This window comes from Carassius carassius, chromosome 50 (genome assembly GCF_963082965.1).
Source record: "Carassius carassius chromosome 50, fCarCar2.1, whole genome shotgun sequence".
Taxonomy (NCBI): domain Eukaryota; kingdom Metazoa; phylum Chordata; class Actinopteri; order Cypriniformes; family Cyprinidae; genus Carassius; species Carassius carassius.
This window is the reverse complement of record NC_081804.1, coordinates 4,633,216-4,653,592: the sequence shown is the minus strand read 5'-3', so window position 1 is coordinate 4,653,592 and position 20,377 is coordinate 4,633,216. Positions and strand designations below refer to the sequence as shown.

At 40.5% G+C, this 20,377-nt stretch overlaps 1 protein-coding gene across 3 annotated transcripts in view; it reads left to right on the top strand.

The window, feature by feature from the left end:
* Positions 1-20,377, top strand: part of LOC132133192 (furin-like) — a 108,976-nt gene that overhangs the window by 34,557 nt on the left and 54,042 nt on the right. For all 3 annotated transcript variants that reach the window (XM_059545950.1, XM_059545949.1, XM_059545948.1), the window contains exon 3: positions 19,222-19,320. In XM_059545950.1, the coding sequence (XP_059401933.1) occupies positions 19,222-19,320 (99 nt within the window). The remainder of the gene's footprint in view (positions 1-19,221; positions 19,321-20,377) is intronic.

Genomic DNA, 20,377 nt, shown 5'->3' with positions numbered 1-20,377 from the left:
TTTTGTGTGAGCACATGGCTTTTGTCTTAGTTCCTATGTGCCATGTGCTCTCGTCAATTGTCTTGACCCCACCCATCTTGTTACCTGATTATTGATGTAAGTTTCCCCACATGTGTTCCCTCGTTATCCTCCTCATTAGCTCCCCATTTATTGTCCTTGTGTTTGCAGTCTGGTTGCTTGTTCGTCGTCAAACATTTGTCTGTGTACATCGTGTCGTGTCGTGTCTTGCCTTGCCTTGCCTTGCCTTGCCTTGCCTTGCCTTGCCAGTCAAGTTTAGTCTGTTTTCCCCTACGGGGTAGTTTTTGTTGGTTTATTTTATTATTACAACTATTAAAGAACCCTTCTCTCTGCATCATTGAGTCCTCGCCTCATCCCTCTACCCAAGCCCTGACGGTACGAACAAGCCAGTATGAGGACTCAGCGGAAGAAGGGTTTGCACCGTCCACCAGCCTCCACTCTCTCCAGCCCCTACTACCAGCGCATGCTCCAGTTTAAGACCTTGATCTCTCTCCATCAACAAGGGACTGGTGTGAGGGATTTTGCCCTGGAGTTCAGTGGTACTGCAGAGGGATTGGAGTTTAATGATGCGGCCCTCAAGGACCTCTTCAATGATGCCCTTGATGAGCCTCTCAGCTGGTGGAGAATGAGGGGGCTGGACCACCTGTCGTTTGGGGAATTTGTGGAGTTCGTGGCACGTTCCCCAGCTAAGGAGGCTGCAGTACTGCCTGTGGTGCCCTTCAAAGCTGCCGTTCCCCCTATGGTGGATAAAGAAGCTGCAGTATCCCCAGAGGTGACTTGTGACATTGCAGAACCCCTGGAGGTGGCCGGAGAGACCACAGCACCTCACTCTCGTAGGCGGAAGAGGGGAAAGAAGAGGAATGGCTCTGCCCCGCCAATGCCAGAGGTGCCGGATGAGGCTGCAGCGCCCCCAGAGGTGCCGGATGAGGCTGCAGCGCCCCCAGAGGTGCCGGATGAGGCTGCAGCGCCCCCAGTAGTGGCCGACGACATTGCACTGCCCCAGTCTCGGAGACGGAGGAGAAAGGCTTCCTCCATCCCTCATGGCCCGGTGGCCATTCAGGAGCCCACTGCTGGCCTGGAGGCCAATCCAGTCATGCCCAAGCGCCTCGCCCTGCCGGCGCCGCCCAAGCGCCTCGCCCTGCCGGCGCCACCCAAGCGCCTCGCCCTGATGCCGGCGCCGCCCAAGCGCCTCGCCCTGATGCCGGCGCCGCCCAAGCGCCTCGCCCTGATGCCGGCGCCGCCCAAGCGCCTCGCCCTGATGCCGGCGCCGCCCAAGCGCCTCGCCCTGATGCCGGCTCTGCCCTTGATGAGTGTCTTGCCGGGTTTGCCCTTCCTATCTGCCGGGGTTCCTGTTAGGCCGGAGCCTCACTGGTCTGTCCCTCCGGCACCGCCCTGGCCCACTGCTGGGACTCCTGGACTGCTTGAGCCTCCTTGGCTCAACCATCCCGCCCCTCCCTGGTCCCTTTTAACAGCTGGTTGGGTTTTCCTGCTAGATGACTGGGCTCCCTTCCCTCCCTCCCTCCCCTATTTTGTCTGTTTTTTGATTTCCATGTCTTGTGTTCTGTTTTGTACCGTGCTTGTGTTGCCATGCCTGTGCTGTCATGTTCCTGTTTTGTTTTTGGGTGTTCCTCGTTAGGGACGCCAGGTGGCGTCCCTTTTGAGGGGGGCTAGTGTCAGGGTTCTGTCACTCCAGTCTAGTGTTATTCATGGTTTTGTGACAGAGCCCTGATACTCTCCTCATGTCATTGTTTTCATGTGAGTGCGCGGCTTAGTTTTTACTGGCTGCGTGCCGTCTCGTGTGAACACGCGGTTTATGAGCTTGCTCATTAGCTGCGTGTTTGTGTCTATTTAAGCACATGGCTAGTGATTGGTTTGCTGGCCATGTGCTTGTGTTTTTTTGGTTTTGTGTGAGCACATGGCTTTTGTCTTAGTTCCTATGTGCCATGTGCTCTCGTCAATTGTCTTGACCCCACCCATCTTGTTACCTGATTATTGATGTAAGTTTCCCCACATGTGTTCCCTCGTTATCCTCCTCATTAGCTCCCCATTTATTGTCCTTGTGTTTGCAGTCTGGTTGCTTGTTCGTCGTCAAACATTTGTCTGTGTACATCGTGTCGTGCCTTGCCTTGCCTTGCCTTGCCAGTCAAGTTTAGTCTGTTTTCCCCTACGGGGTAGTTTTTGTTGGTTTATTTTATTATTACAACTATTAAAGAACCCTTCTCTCTGCATCATTGAGTCCTCGCCTCATCCCTCTACCCAAGCCCTGACACAGTTCGTTCTCCCAGCTGGTCTTAATTTTGTTTACAACAGAATCAAAAGATGCAGTAAGTAGATTATAGAAGTAAGATATATGGCCTTTTGACAACTTCTCAGCCTTAATGATTAGATCAATGCCACTTGGAGGTGGGATTTGAGGGAACTGAGGGGAGTGGGTCCTAGCAAAATCCCGTAACTGGAAGTATCTTAAAAAGTCAGAACCGCTGAAATTAAAAGTTATGCGCAATTGCTCAAAGCTAGCAAAACAATTGTTCACATACATATCGCTAAAATATCGGAGGCCACTGCTAACAAAAAACTTGAATCTAGGGTCAATTTTAGCAGGAAGGAATAGATGGTTATTGCAAATAGGTGTTGTCTGAGGGAGGGTGAGCCAGCCAGAGTTACGTCTAATTTGTGCCCAGATTTTCAGAGTGCCAGTTACTACAGGATTAGATGTATAAAGTGATGGGGAAAAAGGAAGGCTACTGCAAGCTAGAGCCTGGAGCGAAGAAGAGGAGCATGACTTGGCCTCGATTTGACACCAATTGCTCTGAGCCGAGGTAAACCAAAGCATAATCTTATGAGCATTTGCAGCCCAGTAATACCCAATAAGACTAGGCAGGCCAAGACCCCCAAGGGATCTACTCCTCTGCAATAGTAATCTACTGGCTCTGGCGTGTTTGCCAGCCCAAATAAATGAGGAGATAATGCTTTCTATGGCAGTAAAAAATGACTTAGGTAAGAAGATAGGCAGACATTGGAAAAAATATAGGTATCTGGGAAGTATATTCATCTTAACAGACTGTACTCTTCCGGCCAGGGATAGTGGTAGACGGTTCCACCTCTGAAGATCGGACTTGACTGTTGCCGTTAAGGCAGTGAAGTTCTGTTCTCGCAATGCTCGGACGGACCTTGTTATTGCAATGCCTAAATATTTGAATCCTGAATTGGATTTTCTAAAAGGGACTGAAGACGAGGGTAATTCCATAGCTAATTGGTTAATAGCATAGCACTCGCTTTTTGAGATGTTTAATTTATTACCGGAGAACTCGCTAAAGGACTTCAGGACTGAGAGAGCACATGGGATGCTGGACTGAGGGTCGCGGATATACAATAGAAGGTCGTCGGCGTATAACGATACCTTGTGGTCTGTGCCCCATCTCTGAATCGCCTTAATTCCCTCCTCTGCCTTCAAGGCAATTGAAAGTGGCTCAATAGCGGCTGCAAATAGGAGTGGAGAAAGCGGACATCCCTGTCGAGTCCCACGGAAGAGAGGAAAGTACCCCGAGCGCTGGGTATTAGTACAAACTGATGCGCAGGGGGAGGAGTAGAGTAACCTAATCCAAGAGATAAGACTTTCCCCAAAACCAAACTGTTGAAGGGTGGAAAACAGGTAGGGCCACTCCACCCTATCAAAAGCCCTCTCAGCGTCAAGAGACACAACAACCTCCGGTTCTGAAGGAGAATGCGGTGTATGAATGATACCGAGAAGTCTTCTGACATTAGAGAACGAGTGCCTCCCCCTTATAAATCCCGTCTGGTCCTCCGCTATAACCGAGGGCATAACCGACTCCATTCTGCGAGCCAGAGCTTTTGCGAGTATTTTAACGTCTACGGATAAGAGCGAGATTGGGCGGTATGATGTACAATTCAGGGGGTCTTTGCCTTTTTTATAAATCAAAGAAATAGCAGCCTGTGTAAGGGTGGGCGGCAGAGAGCCCAGGCTGAATGAGTGATTGAACATTTCTAATAATAATGGAGCTAGTTGGTCTGAAAATTTCTTATAAAATTCGACCGGGTACCCATCGGGTCCGGGGGATTTACCATTATTCATTAACTGTATTGCCTCTTTGATTTCTGAAAGATGCAAAGGAGCGTTTAACATCTCACGATCGCAATCAGATATTTTGGGCATGGTAACTTTTTAAAAAAACTGAGACAACTGGGCTTCCTCATAAGAACATTCTGACTTATATAACTGGGCGTAGAACTTCCTAAAAATACCATTGATCGTTTCTGGGTCAGATGTAAGAAAGCCCGCTTCGTCTTTTATCTGTGAAATTTGATTTGAGGCCATTTTGGCCTTTAGTTGATGGGCCAAGAGGCGACTGGCTTTATCCCCATGCTCATACATGTATCCCTGCGCTCGAAGGAGATTTTGTTCAGCTTCCTTTGTCAAGAGGAGGTCGAGCTCAGTATGAAGTACCATCCTCTCTTTATACAATTCAAGTGATTGGTTGGTAGAGAGTGAGATGTCCAAGTCTGCGATAGCTTTCTCCAGCTCCACTCGTCGAGCCTTACGAGCTCTATTTGTATGAGAAGTAAATGATATAATTTTGCCTCTAACAAAAGCCTTCAGGGTTTCCCAGAGAAGGGAAGGTGAGGTCTCGTCATTTTGATTGGTGTCTAGGAAAAGTTTAATAGTCTCTAACATATACTTGCCAAAGTCCGCCTCAGCTAACAAAAGAGGATCCAGGCGCCAAAATTTGAATCTCTTTGGTTTGTGGTCAAAAAGGAGGTCCAAAATAACAGTTGAGTGGTCAGAAACCGTTATTGGTGAATATTGGGTGGAGGAAATTGATGGGATAAATGTCCTGTCTACTATTAGGTAATCTATACGTGAATATGTACGGTGCACATGGGAGAAAAAAGAGTATTGTCTGGTAGAGGGGTGTGAGAGCCTCCAGGGGTCAGCATAGCCATACCGGTCCATGAAGGTGGAGAGAGTTGCTGCCATTTTTGAGAGCGGGACAGGTTTCGGATTAGATCTGTCTAGTACCGGATCTATAACGCAGTTCATATCCCCTCCTAGCACCAGTAAGTGAGAATTCAAGTTTGGAATACAAGACAAAAATGATTTCATGAAAGAGTCATCATCCCAATTAGGGGCATAAACAGATGCTAAGATAATTGGTTTTTGGTAGAGTGTGCCCGAGACGATAACATAACGGCCATTCGAATCTGTAATTGTAGTATCGGGTACAAAGTCAATCCTAGATCTTAACAATATTGCTGTACCCCTTGTTTTCAGATTAAATTTGGAGTGAAAGATCTGTCCGATCCAGGGCCTTTTTAATTTTCGGTGGTCAGAATCACACAAGTGTGTTTCCTGCAGAAATATTATATCGGCGTTCAAATCTTTAACATGCGTCATGATCTTAGTACGTTTCGTCGGAGCATTCAACCCACCGGTATTTAATGAAATAATCCTCACTGCCTGCCCACCATTTGCCCCCTTTTTAGTCACTCCAGCCATGGCGTAGCGAACAATTGCAACGTATCAGAGACACCCTAGGATGTGAGCAACAAATAGAGAAAAAACAAATAATTATCTGTGCAAAAACAAACTTCAGAGTAAAACAAATAATTAAAACAGTCCTCAAAAATAATAAGCATATAAATAAAAGTTCCCCAAAATGAAAAACACTGGCTATCCTACATTGTTTCATTCCTTTTACCCAGATCGATGTGCAAGAAAAATCTAGGTCCCCCCCTTGACCCACCCCAAAACTTCTCCCCACCCACCTCGTCCCTTCCATACTTACTCTACCCGTAGGCACTTCCCTATCCATATCAGATCTTCTTTTCTTTTCCTCTCAAACCCACATCTCTAATTACTAATTGAAACCCCAATAACCAAAATCGAAGATACAAATAAAATGGCAGCCATTGTGTACTTTATACTATATCAGCAAGCAGCAGAGTTTGCTCCAAGAATATCCTATAACTGTGTAAACGAATATATACAATATGATTATAAGACTAAGTCATAAAAATTAAGAGGTGCCTGAATTGGATTTATTAACTCAAAAAAAAAAAAAATTAAAAATTAAAAATTAAAAAAAAATTAAAAAAGGAAATAATAAATAAATAAATACAAATCAAATCGAAAATAAGTAAATATATAGGCACTATTAACTGAATTAACAACATAATCTCCGGTCCAGCATCTGACAGGGGCCTATAACATGGTATATCAATCACCACAACAACGAATGTCTAAAATATAATTTTTGATTCCAATTTTGATACAACAGCAAAAAACTACTAGCCTAACAAATATAAAGTTTAAACTTCATTAAAGACAAGTGAACAAATTAACAAATTATAAGCAGTAGCACAATGAAATATATAGAACAAAGATATCAATTAAACAGTGCTTTAGGTTTGTAGGTGTTTGGGTACAGAAACTGAATAATCACATATAAAATAACATTGCATATTCTTCACTCAGAGATTTTTCATGGTTGATTCAATTGCCTTTTTTTCCTCTTTTTTTTCTATTAAAAGCAAATTGCCGAATTTATTTTTCTTTTCTTTTTTTTAAGCAAGAAACAAGAAATAATGAAAATGTCTGTAGCCATTTGAGATTAGAGGCAAGCACTGCATTTTTGAAACGAATGCTTCACACATGTAACGTTTCGTATTTGTTTCAAATTAATTTGTACAAGTTGAACATTTGATGCAAAAGCAGAATTGTCAGACTTTAGCTTTGTGAAATTATACAACAAAAAACATATCTGGACAAAACAAAGCAGCAGACAGTCTGAATGAGAATGCAAATTCACTCTCTGACAGCAGGTGGTGCTTATGAAACAGCAGTGATGAAGCATTTCAAAGCAGCACATAAATCCTACTTTAATACTTAAAGTGCCAGATGATGCATCTCTCTGTTTGCATGCTGTACACACAGAACACAGTGTGCGAGTACTGAAGTTGTCTTTCACGTCTTGTTTGATTGATTTAATCACTTGAATTTTTAAATCCAAAAATTAAAAATTTATTTTTAAATTAAATACATCCAAATGACAAAATTTTTGCTCACATAATTATGAAAACTAAAGGGAGCATTGTTTTGACTAGGTATTTGTCAGGAGAAGACTGAAAACCATCGGTTTAGACTAAATGTGGCCGTAAAGCACTAAAGCGAAACAGGCCTCGTTTAGGGCCGTAGCTATCTAATATTTTAGTAATCGAGTATTCTACCAAAAATTCCATCGATTAATCGAGTAATCGGATAAAATGTGTTTCTGCTTAATTGAAGTGCACTATTAATTATGCAAGAGAAAATAAGACTCCCGGGTCTCTTAAAATTAACAACTAAGTTTCCTTTTTTAGAAAAAAAATATTTTTTAAATGCATAGAATGCAATGCATACATCAAAAATAAACATTGAATTATTACCCATTGTTTCTCTGTCTGTACTGTGAACAATGACAATAAAGTTGACAGATGAATTAAGTGCATTTAAGTGCCATTCAGTTGGGGTTTTAAATAAAGCATTTTCTGAGATGCACATTAAACATTAAACACATAAAACATTAATTTAATGGATCTTTTATTTATTGAAAATTAACTTAACTTTTTGGTAAACAAAGGGGATTTACTATTAAAAATAAAACATGGAAGAAATGTTGTGGGATTAAACCTTAAAAAAAATGTTTGAATTTTTTTTTTTTGTAGTAGGCTATGTACATTCTGCTGAACAATAGTCTTTAACCGGACTTTTATTTTGACAGGTTGGCATACCTTTACAGTTCTGTGTATGTGATGTGACGCTAGTTTTACTCAAATCAAACGGTCAAATGCTCATGAAGTGACTCTCAGAGCAGTTCTGGAGATGTTGTTAATGTGTCCACGTTCCTTATTTAGTGAGACAGCAGACGCTGAAATCACCGCGAGCGTCACGCGCTCTTCAGTGTGTGTTAATAAAGGAAGACGCGCTTCTGCTCCATTCATTAACACAGACACGCAGAACATGCTGGATTCATATTTAAATAGACTGTTGTGGCTTAATATTTACAGATATTAGTCCATATCGTGATTTGATGTAAGTGCAATGACCTATTTTTGATTAATTCATTCTAAATTTGGCAAATTCCGTGCCATTCCGCATTAAACTGTAAATTCAATTTTTATGACTGGATTCCGCGATACCCTCCGTGTTTTCTGCATCGCGGAAATCATAGGGCCCTAGTTGTGGTATGCCAGCTCTATCTTGCAATGGACACACGCCACGACGTTCTCTTTACGTTTGCCACTGCCCTCAAATCAAAACACTGCTGACTCGCCCTACTTGGGAGGTTTCGGACGCAGCGCTTGTGTCTCCTTCCGCTTTCTGGGTGACGTAAACGCGTTGTGTCACATTAAAAAAATCATTGCGAAAGAACCTGACGTGAGATTTAAAATAATTTAAAAGAGGCTTCGAGGCAGAGGATTTTGCCTCAATCATTTTTTGTAATCGAGTTACTCGAGGAATCGTTTCAGCCCTAGCATCATTAATCAGCATCTGAACAGTGTAAAATCTCTGTCTGTCAAACCTGTGCCATATGAGGGGGAGAGAGAGCTGGAAGAAATTGCTTTATGAAATGAAAAAGGACACTGTGATTCATTCTGGAGAGCTTAGTACCTTCTCACCTCTACACTGCACCTCTGACCTGCTCAAGAGAACGACGATATCCTTTTAGTGCTGGTTATCATCTGCCTTACAGCGGCTTACAACTGGATTTGAGGAATGAAAGCAGCGCCTAGATTAGTATGAAAAGGCTGTTTAAGCAGGAATAGGGATGCAACGATTAACTGAGAGCCAGTCGAAAAACTATTCAAATATGTGACGATTCAAATCGGTTGAGATGCCAATCAAATTGCGATACAGTCAGAGTAGTTGTTTATATTAATGTTTCTCTGAGGGGAACTGACTATCTTTAGAAAAGTTTATGTGGTATTTTCTTTTCATCTTGCCTCTGAACAATGCATATTAATGCAGCATTTATATTTATAGCTGCTCTGGTTTGTTTACAGCTGTTACCCAGGAAACACTTGTATCATTGCTGTTCATGAGCGCCACCTGCTGTCAGAGAGTGAATCTGCAGAGAGTGATAGGGCATCTTATGCTATTCTTTTAATAAGACCTTTTTTGTGACTAAATGAATGTAAAGCGCTGCTTCCACAAAAAATAAATAAATACATTTTCAGAGAACAGTAGTCTTAGAAATGGTAAATAACTAAAATAATGTATAAAATAAAAAAGTGTGTAAATAAATAATCAAAAAATAAAATAAGAAAATTTAACATTATGGGCCTTTTTCACATTTCCGGGTTTCTCAGCAACGGAAGTCGTCATAGTTGGGTAAACTTGAAGAGCAGTGAATGGGACCGTACCACAAATATATTTTCCCCATTTGCTCAAAGAGCAAAAAAAAAAAAAAACCTTCACGATAGTGTTTTCATGATTTTCAGTAAAAGGAAAAAAATTGAGAGAGAATGATAACGGCAGTCAAAAGAGAGAACAATGTCAAATTTACCATCCCTCCCATAGACGCTGCATTAGAAACACCCTCGCATTAGCGTTAACTGTTTGTTTGTTTGTTTTTATGCAAAGGTAATATAATACACATAATAGTGTTGTAAATGTACATACATTTTTAAAAAAATACAAATATGAAAAATTTAAACTTTAAACCATTTAACGCGTCATCACAGTCTTGTGAAAAGGGTCTGGTGTGGTTTCATGTGGTTTCATGGTTTTCAAAAATTTGTCTGTAAGTTTTTTTTTTTTTTTAAATGTCTTTGAAAAAAGTATTTTATGCTCACCAAGGCTGCATTTATTTGATCAAAAATACTGTAAAATAGTGTGAAATATTACAGTTTTTCATAGTGTAAAATAAAATGTATGTTTGTAAAGGTAAAGCTTAATTTTATAGCAGCCATTACTCCCGTTTTCAGTCTCACATGATTCTTCAGAAATCATTCTAATTTGGTGCTTGAGAAACATTTCTTATTATTATCAGCTGTGCTGCATAATATCTTTATGTAAACTGTGATGGATTGTTTTGAGGATTTTCTTTTTTTTTTTTTGATGAATAGAAAGTTCAGAGCATTTATTTGAAATTGAACTCTTTTGTAACATTATTAATGTCTTTTACTGTCTCCTTTGATCAATTAGATCCGTCCTTTCTGAATAAAAGTATTGATTTCTTAAAAAAAAAAAGAAGTCAAACTGCCCTTTTAAAACAGGTCTTGGTACTTCCAGCTGGATGTCCAAACCTGTTGATGAACAAAAGCTATGAATCGATACTTTGGAGCGATGCCATGTGATCATGGAAATCCTGATGGAAGGCTATATAATGAGTTGTTTTACTGGATTAGTTCAGTCACCGTTTCATTAGGGGTCTAGAACAGTGGTTCCCAAACTTTTCCATTCCACGACCCACCTAGACAAGTGTAATATATTTCACGACCCACCAAAATATTAAAAAAAAAAAAAAAACAACGAGTGAAATTACTTTAAACCTAATCTTACTTAAAATTTTTATGACAGAAATTAAGTATTTAAGAAAAATAACCATTTTATTTTAGAGTACAACTGAAAATTTCACTACAAATTTACAAGTTTTAATTTTTGTTTACTGGCGTTAAAATATGTAGTGTCCATAAAAACGTGAAGCAGGCTCACTCCAGTGAAGTGTGATCTGCGCTGCTGTGTTTTGTTGCATTCATGATCCTTCCGTGTGTGTCGGCGAGAACGGAGCACAATCCAACACTTTTTTAGAAAAGCATAAGAAGCAAAGCAGAACTATCTAAAACAGTTTGGAGATTAAAATAATTGTGAAATAGGTAAAAAAAGACCGATTGAACCTTTTAATGACATTGCTCTGAGACCTTCAAAACACGCAACGCACACGGACTTAATTGCAATTTGAAAATCACACTAAGGATATTGCAGTTCATTATTAATGTTGGTGGGCTATATCGTTGTGATGAGTGGGTTCCCAGTTCCCGCCTCCTTCTTCCTGTGATTGTGAAGATTTTAATGTTTTACACTGGTGCCGAAGCCAGGGAGGAAGGAGGGGCGCGCTGCCGAAGATCCTTCGCCGCTGGGGTGAATCCGCAGTGCCATCGAGCAGGGCGAAGGAGTCTGCCGCCGACCGCCTCGATGACTCCTTCGTGGAAAGAGGTGGGAACCGGCGGACAATCAAACAAAGTTTCAAAGTTTTTGTGCGACCCACCTTGTTCCATTCCGTGACCCACGAGTGGGTCGCGACCCACAGTTTGAAAACCCCTGGTCTAGAAGACAGTGCAGATCTCACAATTTCCACTGATCATTTCAATGAATCAAAGGCAGATTCTAATGACAGTAATAATGACTTCTTATGAATAATACATTGAGAGATTAACGTCTGTCTGTGTGCGTGTGTGTTTGTGCGCATCTGAAACTCTCTCACATCTGAGTGGAGCTGAGCAGAGTGCTAATGATCTCTCATTTCGGCCGTGTGTGTGTGTATGTTCTCCAAACTTGGTATGTCTCTCTCTCCCTCCATGTCATTAGATCTTTCTCCGTTTCCCAGGTAATGACCCCTTTCCTTTCGGCAGCAGTCTGACTTTGTGACTATATGATTCTCTCTGCCTCTCTCTTTTTGGTTTCAGACAGTCATTTGCTTATTGTGAGGTGTTTCTCGTGACCTTGGACTGCCTGTTTGCCCTCGAGGAGGAAGAATTGTTCCCAGGAGCTGTTCAGCTGTCGCTACCTGACAATTTGCATTATTCTTAGACTAGCTTTAATTTAAAAAAACAATTTAAGTCAGTGCTCTATTATGTTTTCTCTCTTGGAGCTGTAAAATGTTATAGTCTGAATAATCTGAACGTGTTTCTGATGTCATAAATGAACTCTTTCTTCATAAATTCTCAGCATTGACTGATTTGCATCCAATTTCAGCCCATATAAAATTCCTGTCCATTTGCTCACACATTGACACATGGTGACTTTGAGGATAATGAGGGTCACTGTAATGGATAACCAATCAAACCCGGGTGCCGTAGGGATTGCGTAAAATGACACTGATAATTAGGTGAAATGGAATTGAATCTTGATAAAGATCACCCCCCTTATCATCTTATCTGGGTTCAGGTGAGGATTACAGCCTCCTTACATTTTTCTGACACATGCTGCCTCATTTTTTCAGGAAAGTAATTATCAAATAAGAATTTTGTTGTAGTAACATGGCACACCTGACTGTTTGATTTGTTTCGTGAGTGAGGTTTGAGGAGAGAAAAACCGAGATGGAAGAAAATAGACTGGTGGGGATGCAGCAGCATACATGTTGACTCACAGTCTGTGGGGATATAGACTGAAGTAAGTGTGTGTGTGTGTGTGTGTGTGTGTGTGTGTGTGTGTGTGTGTGTGTGTGTGTGTGTGTCTGTCTATCACAGAAAAAAAATAGAAACCGAACAAATGGTTATGGATTGTAGAACAGAAAAGTAAAGGTTATATTCTGTGTGTGTGTGCGTGTGTGTGTGTGTGTGTGTGTGTGTGTGTGTGTGTACTAGGCTTGCTGCAATAGACAGTGTTGACGGTGATCCCAGTGTTAAACCGCAACACCGGTTACATCACTTATTTAATTGGTTCCACATTGTTTGCTGATTTTTATTTTATTTAAACTTTGTGTCATTTATTTATTTTAATTGCCGTCAAGGTGTAAGCCTCCGAACTTTTTTACTTGTTTTGCTAATAAACATTATACTTTCAAACATGATTATGAAATGTACAGTATGAATCACTGTAGTTTGGTTGCCAAATTGATTTTGAATTAATCATTAAATCAAAAACATTCATGTTTTGGATGTAGTCTTTTGTAGCATATTTATATAATGTTTGTGAGACCATAATGAATTGTTATGTTGTTGGTTTATTCCTGAAGTAATTTACTCAATCCTGTCACAATTTTTCACAATCACAATAAAAAAAAGGTTTAAATTTAAAGTAATTGTACCAAATGGGTTATAGAACATTCTAGTGATAGAAAAGAAATCATTGAAAAGGCATGAGAGAGAGGGATCAGTGAATGTAGTAAACGGTCACAACATGACTTCATGTCTTTCTCTGTCGGATGGGAACTGTGAAAATCTGCCCCCAAGAAAGTCCTCACTCTGCAGGAGAGATAAATTACTGCCACCTTTGTTACCGACATTTTTAAGAACTTCCTCGTTTCATTTTTAAAGTGTACCATCATTGACATTTACCTGAAAGCAACATAGACTTTGTTAGTAGAGCTAATACACACCTATGTGCTTTCATTGCCCTTCACTCTCTCTCTCTCTCTCTCTCTCTCTCTCTCTGCCCTTCATTCTTCCTTCATGATATTCTGTAAAATCTAATATTATCAAAGAAAACCTCCACGGGTGAATAAGGTTGAATAAAATTCTCTATCATTGCAGTTAGATTAATGTTATCCCTCGTAACTGCGGAAGTAGAACAGAAATACCATTCCATCACCTCTGTCAGCTGCTCTCAGATCTGAGTGTGTGTAAAAGAGAGCGTTTAATTTTTAAGGGGAAAAACTTAAGAAGCGCAGCCAGCAGATTCATATTCTATCATTGGACGAGAGGAAATATGCAGTGTATTTCTGGTTTTATCACACACACGCACACACATCTTGGTTCATTAAACTCTATCCTTATTAAGCATCATCACTGAAGGTCAATCAAAGGTCATCATCATGGCACTAAGGGATGTGGATGTGCTTGCTATGGTCATTTCGCAATAACTTGAATGCAAATAGAGAGTAAGTAGGACTGGATGACACAGTTTCAGATCATACAGCCCATAACTAACTGGCCGTGTGTTTTCTTCTCAGTTTTCTGAGCTGGCAGACACGCCAGAAACCTAACTAAATGCAAAAAATGCAGTGTCCCTTTAATATTAAATCTCATTTATTTAACAGTACAAGCTATTGAGATTTTTCATCAGATATTTGAACAATATGAAAAGACTCTGCTTGAACATTTGTTTGTAATACAACTTTGTGTCGAAAGAACAGAAACCACAGATACACTGCCAATATCCTCCTCCGTCCCTCACCTGGGCCTTGACTCCATTCATTCCCCCGAAACCAGGATTTGAAAAGGATGTTTGATAAGATTCCTATTGATCGAAGGCCATCTCTGCTACACTTCTGTGTTCCTAAGGTGTGCTGCCTCCTCTGAATTTAATTTAGCAGTAGAACATCAATAGCTCAACATCAGTGGCTCCTTCACTTACTTTGGAGTTTAGTGGGCAGCAAAGGCTGTTACAATGATTTCCCAGAACTGTTTTTTTCCCCCACATGTCCCTGCATCTAACATGAATCTGTTCATTACTACTCACTGTGAAGGCAATTATGAAAAATAGATTTTTGTATTGATTTGTGGTATTATGTGTGGTATTATGTAAAGCAATTATGCAACTGTACTGATGATGGCAGCGAGTAACATGATCAGGAGATGTCGCAGGGTTTTCAGATGAGATATGGCACTCGGTCTGGGTTACATCAGTGGTCTAATTCAATGAAAACATCTCCAATGACTTGCTTAACATAAGGCTGGAAATGAGCACTGCTCCCCTGAAAATCAGTTTTAAGCAGGTGAAAGAAAAATAATTATTTTTAAAATAATAAAAGGATGCTTGAGGGAGCGGAGAGCTTTAACAATTTGGAGAATTGCAACTTCAATTGGCAGTGTAGCTAAAGCCAATTAGACTTTTTGTATTTCTTTTTTCATCTCTTCTTCTTTCTTTTCCTTGCTATTTTCTTTTTAATTTTGTTGCTTTTTTCTGATGCATATTGCATGATGCTGAATAGCTGTCTTTATGCAGTTTCTGAGAGATGTGCTGTTTATAAGGTACTTGGCTGATGTAATCATTTTCAGGAAAAAACTAATACGGGCCAGTTTGGAGGCATCATATCTTTCCTTTTGAGGCATGTAATGGAAAGCAAGTGCAACCCCAGTTGACGATGTTTAACATTTGCCTTGATGTTTGTAAAATGATTGGTATCCATTGGTATTCAAAAGTCTACATGACTGCTCTTTTTTTTTTCTAATGTTCGCTATAAATCCTTTCAAGGAATGACACTGATGTGATAGCCTGTTATTGTCGTTTCATCTATTTCAGATAAACCCACCCTAAATGACACAGAAAAACTCAATTGAAATTAAATTGAAGAGTTATGGGTCTAAATTAAATATTAAGTTATGATATAGAAAACAGGATTTTTCCTAAAACAGCCTGTTGAGGACCAAGGATCAAAGAGAGTAGAGTGTGCAGGAAAGTACCAGGAAAGTTGACTTACAAAAACTGATACAAAAGTGTAAAATATTTTAAGTTTGTTCTTTTTACAGGATGCCATAATTACAGCAGTAAAGCACTGCGGTAACACATATGCCACACTTTTCAAAGGTTTGTGTGTGTGAACAAATCTTCTTGTAGTCCAATAACTCCTCCATCTGGGTATGCTGTGTTAGCAGACTGCCAATAAAGGCATCCTCACCATCTTTAGGTCTAATAAAGGCACAGTCTCTCATGTGTCATGTCCAGAGGAATTGGTTCTGAGAGAAGCAAGCGAGTCTTTCTGATCTCTGGTCTGAGGGTTTATGAATTATACACTCACACATCAGGCCAAAGAGAGTAATGATGTTCACTTTCGCGTCTTCTGTAGATCAAAGTTAAGTTTTATCAATCTTTCTTTCCATCTCTCTTTTTGGTTCCATCTTTATCCATCTGTGTCTCTCTTTCTTTCATACACACATGCTAGAATATACTCGCAAAAACACTTATACACACAGTAGTAGTATTAAAATCTTAGTATAGGTGAAAGAAACCGAATAATTGTGATTTGAAGAGTAAAGAAGTAGAGGATGAAACGAAGTGGTGTGTGAACTCTGACATCTGACAGCACATGCAGTGTGATTCGAACTGTTAAAACTGGAAGCTGATCTCAGCCGCCAGAGCGTTAGACCCTATCCTAGTTAAGAACAAGCTACACAAGTCCTGCAGTCTCTGTCTGTCACACTGAGGCAGATCAGACAAGATCAGACGATCAATTTTAACTCTTAAAACACAGAAACCTTAATAAAGCTCTTCATTGAGAATTAACAGATAGCAGATGCAGGTACAAATTCTGCTGTAAGATAATACTAAATGAATTCTTAATTTACTTACATTTTTGTTTATTATTGTGTTTAATTGTATGTATGATACTAATTATCTAACCTCTTTGATGGATTTAGGGAGTAATTTGTCAGTAGATTCAAACGAACAGTTGAACTTTGTGAATGTTTTTGAGCAATTAAGTAAAGGGAACTGGGTCATTTTTTCCTTAATTGGACTACACTGCCATGTTGTATTTTTTTGTTTTTGTGTGCAGGAGATTGCATGTGTTGTTTTTTTATGGTACTCTGTATGTTCATCTCATCACATTCAAGCCAGACTGCAAACTCATAACTATTTAAGATAAAATATTTATTTTGCTGTGACTTTGTAGATTCAGAGGCTCAGCAAACACTGGTTGATATAAAGTAAGAGTATAGAGCTATAAAATGTATATTAATATCAAAGCTCACATAATTCGATCTGTGCAGATTTGAATAAAAAATAGTTGGCATTTCTGACTTTTGATTAGAGGCCACAGCTGGCACAGTTTGTGACATTGTTGAGATCTTTTCTGGAGACAGTTAAGCTAAAGTCTCCATTTGCTAGGACAAACAACTGAGATACCGTAATTCCTCAAATAAAAGCCGGGGCCTTTATTTACCTGAACTGCAAAAGGTAACAGGCTTTTATTTGAAGCAGGCTTTTATTAGAGACAGGCCTTTATTTCTAAATCTGTCTGTTTGATAAGTAATTGTTTTAAATAACCCGTTTTAAACTAAAAGCGATAGCGTTCCAGTGGACCGAGATCATAACATTAGCACAGAATCAGTTCAGAATCAATCACTAAAAGAACAAGCTTGGTTCTCACGCGCTCTGTGTCAGTTGGCTTCACGCTGAATCACGCATGCGCAGTATCATCAGCTCCTCGGTTCTAGAATCGGACGCGTCCGACAGAAACGCTTCTCGGTTCAGTGTACTGGTGATCAAAAAACCGATGCAAGCAGTTCTTGACTCGAGAACGAGAAACGCTCCGACAGTGGGCGTGTACGTTCGTTATCTGGGTCTGCTGCACAAATTTTCCCCCGGCCTTTATTTAAGACCGGCCTTTATTTGTCCGTGTTGAAAACGCCCCCAGCCACTATAAGAGGCCCAGCGTTTATTTGACTACCGGTTATTATTTAAGGAATTACGGTATTAATGAGACCTGATTTTTTTTATTTTTTGAGAGAGAGAGTTTCCGAACACCGGGCATGAATTTACCCAAATTTACCCACTTCAGACATTCACACTGAATCCTTCTGGTTTCGGAAAGCATTTCCATCCCCGTATTTTCCCATGGGACACCTCTGTAGATTCAGTGAGACAAGTAGATGATGGCAGCAGATAGTGTTGTCATTTTTCAAATCGTCATGTCTGCCCGTGAGATCGATGATACATGATATTATCGTGCATGGGTGGAGCAAGAGAGAGACTCTTTGTTCTTGTCATAGCATAACTATTTGGTGTTTTAAACCGCGCAGGTGCACAAGAGAGAGCCTATGGAATCACCAATAATCGAAAAAATATACTTTCAAACATACTGATAAACTAACGTTAAATATAAAAATACTGTATTTAAAACAGCTAGTTCATATATAGTTGGACGCAACTGTCATATCACGCATCCTGTGACAAATTTGCCGCATCTGCACATGGAAGTTATCAGTCTAAATGTTCAGCAAAATCAGTAAACTGTGAAAAACGATAGCAGCTTTCATTTAAAGTCCAACAGTTTAACACTAATATTGGACACAAATGAACACGTTAAATATAAAGTATGCAAAACAGGTAAGTTTATATATTTGGAGTAAAGTTGAATAGAAATGATGCATGAGTCATACATTGCTTCAGATCGCGCGCCTCATGACGAGACCGACGCACCGCCACAGAAACAAGAATGAGATGCATTCTAACATAACTGTGGTATTAAACTCAGTTAGTGCGGACTCGTTTAAAATATCTGCTATCGTCATTATCTCTGACTATCGTTGAAACACGATACTATCGTCTATCAACACAACCCTAGCAGCAGAGGTCATGTTATTGATCATCACAAGGATGTGGAGTGTGAAAGAGAGACAGAAATGGCTAAGGAAACCAAGAGAGGCCATCTGCAGTGAAGCGTCAGAGGAACAGAAGCCCAGCAGGGAAGCATTTTGATAAATTAACATCATTTTAGCAAGGAGACACTTGACTGTTTAGTGCAGGATCTATTCATTGACATCACTTCTGAAAGAAGTGTGTGGGTACTAGGCCATGCAGAAGTTGCTTTCAGCATTCTACTGAGAAAAAAAAACAGGATGAGTAATGATAGAGGCATGATTCTCTCACATACGCACACACAAGCTCAAAGTACACAAGGTTATGAGCTGCCCAGCTAAGCGCTGGATCCCACACATCAGTGTGTGGCGGTCCAGTTACAGCTTCTGTGTGCTGCGTTATTGAACCGAAGCACAACAAAATTATAGCTTCTGTGTATCAGATTAATGAAAGAGAGTCCGATCTTTTCTTCTCCGTCCCAATTGCTATTCGCTATTAGACATTTTAAACTGTGTGTGTATTTTGCTCTGTTTTGTGTGCAAATAGTACCTGAAATGGTAAAGAAATACTTCACACTTGTCACCATGTGCGTGTTTTATGAAACAAACCCATCTTTCATCATTTTCACAAAATTTGTCTCAATGGGAAGCTCTTTTAGGACGTGCGTATAATTTTGGATTTGTTCCATGTTTTGTATTAGGGCTATAAGAGATAAATGTATGCTGCTGAACCATTGCAGCTCTGCCCTGAATGTGTGTGTGTGTGTGTGTGTGTGTGTGTGTGTGTGTGTGTGTGTGTGTGTGTGTTGGAGAGAGAGATGGCCAGGTCTGTGAGCAGGTGCTTGAGTTAATAAGTGTGTTTCCCTCTGGAGTGTATGACCTTGTACGGCGGGTCAGACACGACACTTTTGCAATAGCACTCTAATATATCACCTCACTGTGTGTGCGTCTGTGTGTCCACAGGTTTTCGGGGATTATTATCATTTCCAGCACAGGGGTGTGGTGAGAAGATCTTTGTCCGGTCATCGTGGGGTTCATGTCCGACTGCACGCTGAGCCACAGGTAAAGACGAGCCACATGCAAAGTCACTCACAAACTTGACTGTACAGATGACAAAGCGGTGAATTGAGGTGGGAAGTAAAGAAAATGTAGGGTGGGAGGAGATGAGACTAGAAGTGATGATGGGGAGGACGTGAGAGAAAGGAACAAAAGAGGAAAATGGAGAAGATAGAAGGGGGAAGAGATAATGAGAAGGGAGGAGATGAGAAGAGAGAACACAAGGAGATGAGAATAAATTAAATGAGAGGAGAAAGAGGATAGAAGAAAAGAAAAACACAATAAGAGGAGATGAGCTGAAATGAGGGGAGACTGGATGAGGAATGGACAAGAGATGAAAGAAGACATTGAAAGAGGACGGAAGGTTGGAGATAAAGGAAAAGAGAAGTGATACAAGGAGAGGATATGAAAAGATATATGACAAGATGGGAGGAGATGTGAAGAAGGGGAACAAAAAGAGAGGAGATGAAAAAATGAGATTGGAGGGAACAGATGTGACCACATTAACAGAGAGGAGAGAGGAGTAGAAGAGGGCAAGGGAGAGATTAGAAGAGATGAAAAGTGGGGTACGGAGAGAAATAGAGATAAGAGGAGATGAGATGAGACAAGACAGGAAAGGAGAAGAGACAAAAGGAGACTGGAGGACTAGAGAAGAGAAAAGGAGACTAGATGAGACAACATTAGAAGGTTAGAGATAAACTGAGAGGAGATGTGAAGAGAGGAAAAGAGGAGAAATGAAAGGAGAGGATATGAAAAAGTTAGGAGACAATATGTGTGAAGACATGATAAAATGGGACTCACGAGAGGAGATGAACTCACAAAGCAAGAAGTGTTGAGATGTGAGGGATTGAAGCAAGAAAAGAGCTGATAAGGGAGGGGAACAGATAAGACAGTAGGAGAGAAGATGATACAAGAGGAGGCCAGATGAGAGCAGAGGAGTTGTCATTAGCATACCATGTCAAAGTAGTTGGGCCAAAGTCTCAGATGGTTGATTGACTGTGATTACTGGTGTGTGTGAGGTGTTGTTGGTGTGTGTGTGGTAGTACTGAAGTGCAGGACCCTG